Source organism: Sceloporus undulatus, chromosome 5 (assembly GCF_019175285.1).
Source record: "Sceloporus undulatus isolate JIND9_A2432 ecotype Alabama chromosome 5, SceUnd_v1.1, whole genome shotgun sequence".
Lineage (NCBI taxonomy): Eukaryota > Metazoa > Chordata > Lepidosauria > Squamata > Phrynosomatidae > Sceloporus > Sceloporus undulatus.
In genome coordinates this window covers 120,107,041-120,112,418 of record NC_056526.1, presented here as the reverse complement: position 1 = coordinate 120,112,418, position 5,378 = coordinate 120,107,041, and the positions used below count along the sequence as shown (strand labels likewise).

The window sequence follows — 5,378 nt, the reverse complement described above, 5'->3', positions numbered from 1 at the left end:
CCCATTCTATCTTCAGTTGTTCTCTTTGTCTTGCCACTATTGTTGTGCTATATACACCATTCCAGCAAGGTTAGACAATGTGAGTCCTGGACAAGAGCAGACATATTATCAATCATGTGCCCTACAGCTCAAGGAAGACACAAGCAACACAATAATAGGGATAAGCAACACAAATCAACTACACACAGCTCCCAGTTAAATGAATAAACATCCCCAATGTTCATAGGCATCTCTTCTGACAACTCTTATATGTTAGGGTACACCAATAATTTCCCTTTGTAACTGCACTCAGGCAAGGAGGTGAACACAAAGCCATGTCAGGCTAGACAAATCATTATTTAACATTCAGTCAGGAGGAACAGATGGCCATGCTAGAGATTCTGACATCGCTTTTCTCCTTCGAATAGTTGGAATATCAAGCATGGTCATTAGAAGGAAAACATTTCACATGCAAACAATTTCTCCTAATTATGACAGAAAAAACTATATTTATTTTATACACACATGTGGTAAGTCTACTCAAAGTGGGGGTCTGTGGACTGGTGCTGCTCCATGACAAGTTTCCAGAAAAGAAAGAGACGATTGTAGTTGATAGCCACAAATATGCCACTAGTCCCTGCGTGTTATTTTAATTGCCAGTCTCCTTACTCAGCTAGCCCCAGAAATACAGTGGTTGATCTTGCAGGTGATGAACTAAACTGAAGGATATTGTTACTATTGAGATTCTCAATTGGCTTTCCTTGGAGTATATCAGACCGGCTTGGGGGGGGGGTAATGACAGGAGAAGCATGGAGGGAAGCACTATGTCCTGTCCTTATTGCGTGATCACACAAGTTATCGACACGCGGGCTTATACTATGGATTATCCCATCAATGAAGGAAATTGGTCTCATCACTTCAGTATTAACAGGTTATCCCATTATTAAGAAATAGAGGTAAATGATGGGACAATTCCATTATTGACAAGACAATCATGGATAATTGCAACTCCTCTGATATCTTTGTGCAATTGTGCGATAAGGGCGGGAGCACTGCCTCCATCCTTCTCCTGTCATTACCCCCCCCCCCCCCAAATCTGATAATCTCCTTTGTGAGTTAGGAAGTTTGTGCTGTAAACTTTCTAGGTACTCATACAATGAATGCAATGGATAAATTCTAGACATGGGTATGTTTTAAAAAGAGAGAGGAGAAGAAATAGGCAGCTGCCTGGGACATCCCTGTGTTTGCCATAATTTTTGACAAGGCAGCATATGGCAGAGACTTCCTTTCTAAGCACTGCTTTTCTGCTACATAGTTCCACAGCTTTGATTAAGGAACAGCCAGAGTGATGATGTAGCAAGAAGAGGTGTTACCGGTAAGAGGAGGCACATTTCAGTATCTGCAATGGCATTCATTAAAAATCAACTTGGGCTGGTTTCAAGACAGATCAAAACAGTAGACTCAGTGGGGCCACTAAGACTTTTAAAGGCATTACTGTTGGCTCATTGTAGGAAAACAAAAGCATATGGCATGAGGAAAGCAGGCAAAGACAATGCCAGCTGGATTGTCTCTTCTCCTGCCACAGGGCCATTGAACAGCAGCAGAAAGATGCTGAGCTCCTGGCTGAGCAGAGCTGGTTGTTTGGTTGTTTTCAGTTTTAAGGGTGTGGTTCTTGGTCAGTTTGATTTATGAAATTGAAAGGGAGGATATAAATCTACAAAATAAATCAATCAATAGCTATTGCAAGGTCCTCATTTTCCAGTAAAATTTCCAGAATTTCCCTATTTTGTTAAGCTATCAGTTATACTCACAATCTGCTTCACATCTTGAATAATGCCATCCAGACCCTCTTATTTTTTTTATGGGGCATTATTTTTATTACATAGCAGGGGTCCTGTGGACAGCACTCCTATTTGGGAACCATCACCCAGCCTTTAGAGTTCATCTTTGCCAAAGACAGTCCCAAACCCCAGGGATATGTGTGTTGACCAACAGGCTTTTGTACCTGAGGTTATCAGTCCCTGCCTAGCAGTACCATTGCTTATGGGGACCACAGTCGCCATGGCTGAGCTTGTCAATGAAGCATGGTGTTCTCTGCATTGAAGATGGGAAGGAAGTCATTTGCAGCCCTTCATATAAACAGTTCGGCTTTGCAGCAATGAGAACTGCCCAGAAAACAAGAGAGCTACCAGTTGCATACTAAATGGGAAGGGAGCTTGCTTTGGGTTCTTGCAGACATTTAGAGTATCTAGGGCTGCATGCGCAGTGCAGAAAGAATCTGATTTGAGACCACTTGAAGTGCCATGATGCGATGCTATGGAATTCTGGGAAATGGATTTTGTTGAGGCAGTGCTGCAACAAACTCCACTTCCCAGAATTCCATAGCATCACACCATGGCACTTCAAGTGGTCTCAGACCAATTGCTTTCTGCACTGCGCACACAGCCCTATTGAAAAGCATTGGGGAAACAGGTCGCTGTCCGCGGTGCTGAAACTCCTCTGCGAAACGCAGCAGCCGGCAGGTGGCGCTGTCCCACATTAACAAAGGCCAACCAAACTCTCCCCAAAACTGAGAGTCACCCCTAAAACAAGGCATCTATTTCGACAAAGGAAAAACAAGAACCCACTATACTATACTTCCAATTGGATCCCCCTTCTTTCGCTGGGATCCCCTCCATTCCTGAACACACACACCACTCCGCAAAAGCCTCCCTCAAGGCCCCAGGCCTTAAGCCACACTCACCATGTTGACTTCGGACACCATGTCAATGCTGGCGATCTCGATCCTCATCCCCACGTCGACCGGAGAGCCTGGAAAGAGGGGTTTGGCACTGGGTTACCAAAATGCCCAACATGTCCAAATAAATGGGAAGCCCTTGCTCCTGGATCTGGCAAGATTTCTCAGGACTGCTGCTGGGTGCCTTCAAAGTCTGGCGACCCTGGGCTGCTTTTCTTGGCCACCTTGGTCTAGAGGAGCTCTGAGGCTGAGAGAGTGTGACTCGCCCGAGGTCAGCTGGGACTCAGCTGGGACTCGAACCCTGGTCTCCAGGTGTGGAAAAAATATCCCCTTGTGTGCCTTTTCAGGCTCTCCCCCCCCCCCTCCAAAAATTGGGTTAAATCTGGACTCAACCCACAGTTAAGGGAACGCAAGGGAGTGTTGAGAGAGAAAGAGAGAGAGAGAAGGAAAGAGAAGAGGACAAGGAGGGTGAGAAGGGAATCCTAACTTAGGATCTAGGGAGGCAGACTGACACATAAACCCCCGCTCTCCCCCAAGGCCATGTGATATTCCCCCCTCCCCTGAGGATTTAATGTGAGAGACTCACCTCCAAAATCCGGCCGGAGGCGAATGTCGTAGCCCTTGAGGAGCCGGTCCACCGTCTCCTTGACGTAGGACATGTTGCTGGGCTCAGTCAGGCTGAAGAGGAAGGGAAGGAATGAAGGAAGGGAAGGAGGCAGAGGAGAAAGGAGGCTGAGAGGGACCCCAGAAGCCAAGCCAGAGCCCTCCCAGCCCCCTGGTCCCCCCTCCTCTGTCATCCTCCCCCCTTAGCTTACCTCTTGGCCCCGCAGAGCCAGGCTGCCATCAGGACCCGCAGCCCCACTGCCCACATGCCTCCTCCTTCTGTCCTCTGCCAGCCTCCTCTCCTCCCTCCCTCCCTCCCGACCCAGGGCCCAAGGAAGGAAGGAAGGAAGGAAGGAAGGAGGACACACTGCCCAGCCACGGGCGCCCAGGGCCAAAGCAGGCAGACGCGCATGCGCCCAGCCAAGCCAGCCAGCCAGCCACCTGGGCCAGAAAGAGAGAGGGCTGCAGCCAGGCGTCCTCCTGGCTCCATGCACCTGGCCTCCACCTCCTGGCCTTCCCTGCAGGGGGCGCCCCAAAGGGTCCTCCCAGGTTGGAGCAGGAGCAAGGAGGGGGGCTTGGGCTTCCTATGGCTGCGTTTGATCTCGCTTTTGCATTCTGGGCTATGGCATTCTGGGAATAGTAGTTGGTTGTGGCCCCAGAGCTTCGCTACCATTCCCAGTATGGATGCAGCAATCGAGGGCTTTGAGCTTTTCTTTGGTCATTTCCTCCATTTTTCTGGAATGTCCTCCATTGTGAGCAGGACTAAGAAACATGGGGTTACAATTCTATAGGAGCGCTTTGAGCTTTTCTTTGCTCATGCCCTCCCTTTTTTTCTTGAAGGTCCTCCATTTTGCGCAGGACTAAGATGCATGGGTTTACATTTCTATAGGAGTGCTTAGAGCTTTTATTTGGTCATGTCCTCCCTTTTCCCCCTCTGGAATGCCCTCCATGTTCAGCAGGACTAAGAAGCATGGGTTTACATTTCTATAGGAGTGCTTTGAGCTTTTCCTTGCTTATGTCTTCCCTCCCCCCCCCGAAAGTCCTCCATTTTGAGCAGGACTAAGAAGCATGGGTTTGCATTTCTAGGAGTGTTTTTATGCTTTTCTTTGCTCATGCCCTCCCCCTTTTTTTCTGGAATGGCCTCCATTTTGTGAATCATAGAATCATAGAATCGGAAGAGACCACAGGGGCCATCCACTCCGACCTCCTGCCATGCAGGAACCCCCAGTCAAAGCATCCCGACAGATGGCCATCCAGCCTCTGCTTAAAGACCTCCAAGGAAGGAGACTCCACTACACTCAGAGGGAGTGTGTTCCAATGTTGAACAGCCCTTACTGTCAGAAAGTTCCTCCTAATGTTGAGGTGGAATCGCTTTTCCTGCAGCTTGCATCCATTTTTCTCTGTTCTAGTCTCTGGAACAGCTGAAAACAAGCTTTCTCCCTCCTGAATATGACGTCCCTTCAAATATTTAAACAGGGCTATCATATCATCTCTTAACTTTCTCTTCTCCAGGCTAAACATCCCCAGCTCCCTAAGTCGTACCTCATAGGACATGGTTTCCAGACACTTCACCATTTTAGTCGCCCTCCTTTGGACACGCTCCAGTTTCTCAATGTCCTTTTTGAATTGTGGTGCCCAGAACTGGACACAATATTTCAGGTGGGGCCTGACCAAAGCAGAATAGAGTGGCACTATTACTTCTCTTGATCTAGACACTATACTTTTATTGATGCAGCCTAAAATTGCATTGGCCTTTTTAGCTGCCGCATCACACTGTTGACTCATGTTCAAATTGTGGTCTACTTGGACTCCTAGATCCCTTTCACACATAGTTTCATTCAGCCAGGTGTCACCCATCCTATATCTGTGCATTTCATTTTTCTGCCCTAAGTGCAGTGCCTTACATTTCTCCATGTTGAATTTTATTTTGTTAGCTTTGGCCCGCTTTCTAGTCTATTCAGGTCATTTTGAATCTTGATCCTGTCCTCTGGGGTATCAGCTATTCCTCCTAATTTGGTGTCCTCTGCAAATTTGATAAGTATACCCCTAATTCTGTCAT

At 47.5% G+C, this 5,378-nt stretch overlaps 1 protein-coding gene across 2 annotated transcripts in view; it reads right to left on the bottom strand.

Moving 5' to 3' along the window:
* Positions 1-3,590, bottom strand: part of GABRB1 (gamma-aminobutyric acid type A receptor subunit beta1) — a 119,560-nt gene extending 115,970 nt beyond the window's left edge. For both annotated transcript variants that reach the window (XM_042466491.1, XM_042466490.1), the window contains exons 1-3: positions 3,532-3,590; positions 3,303-3,394; positions 2,723-2,790 (exon numbers count right to left, since the gene is read on the bottom strand). In XM_042466491.1, coding sequence (XP_042322425.1) covers positions 2,723-2,790; positions 3,303-3,394; positions 3,532-3,587 — 216 coding nt within the window. In that variant the 5' untranslated portion in view covers positions 3,588-3,590. The remainder of the gene's footprint in view (positions 1-2,722; positions 2,791-3,302; positions 3,395-3,531) is intronic.
* Positions 3,591-5,378: the final 1,788 nt, after the last annotated feature.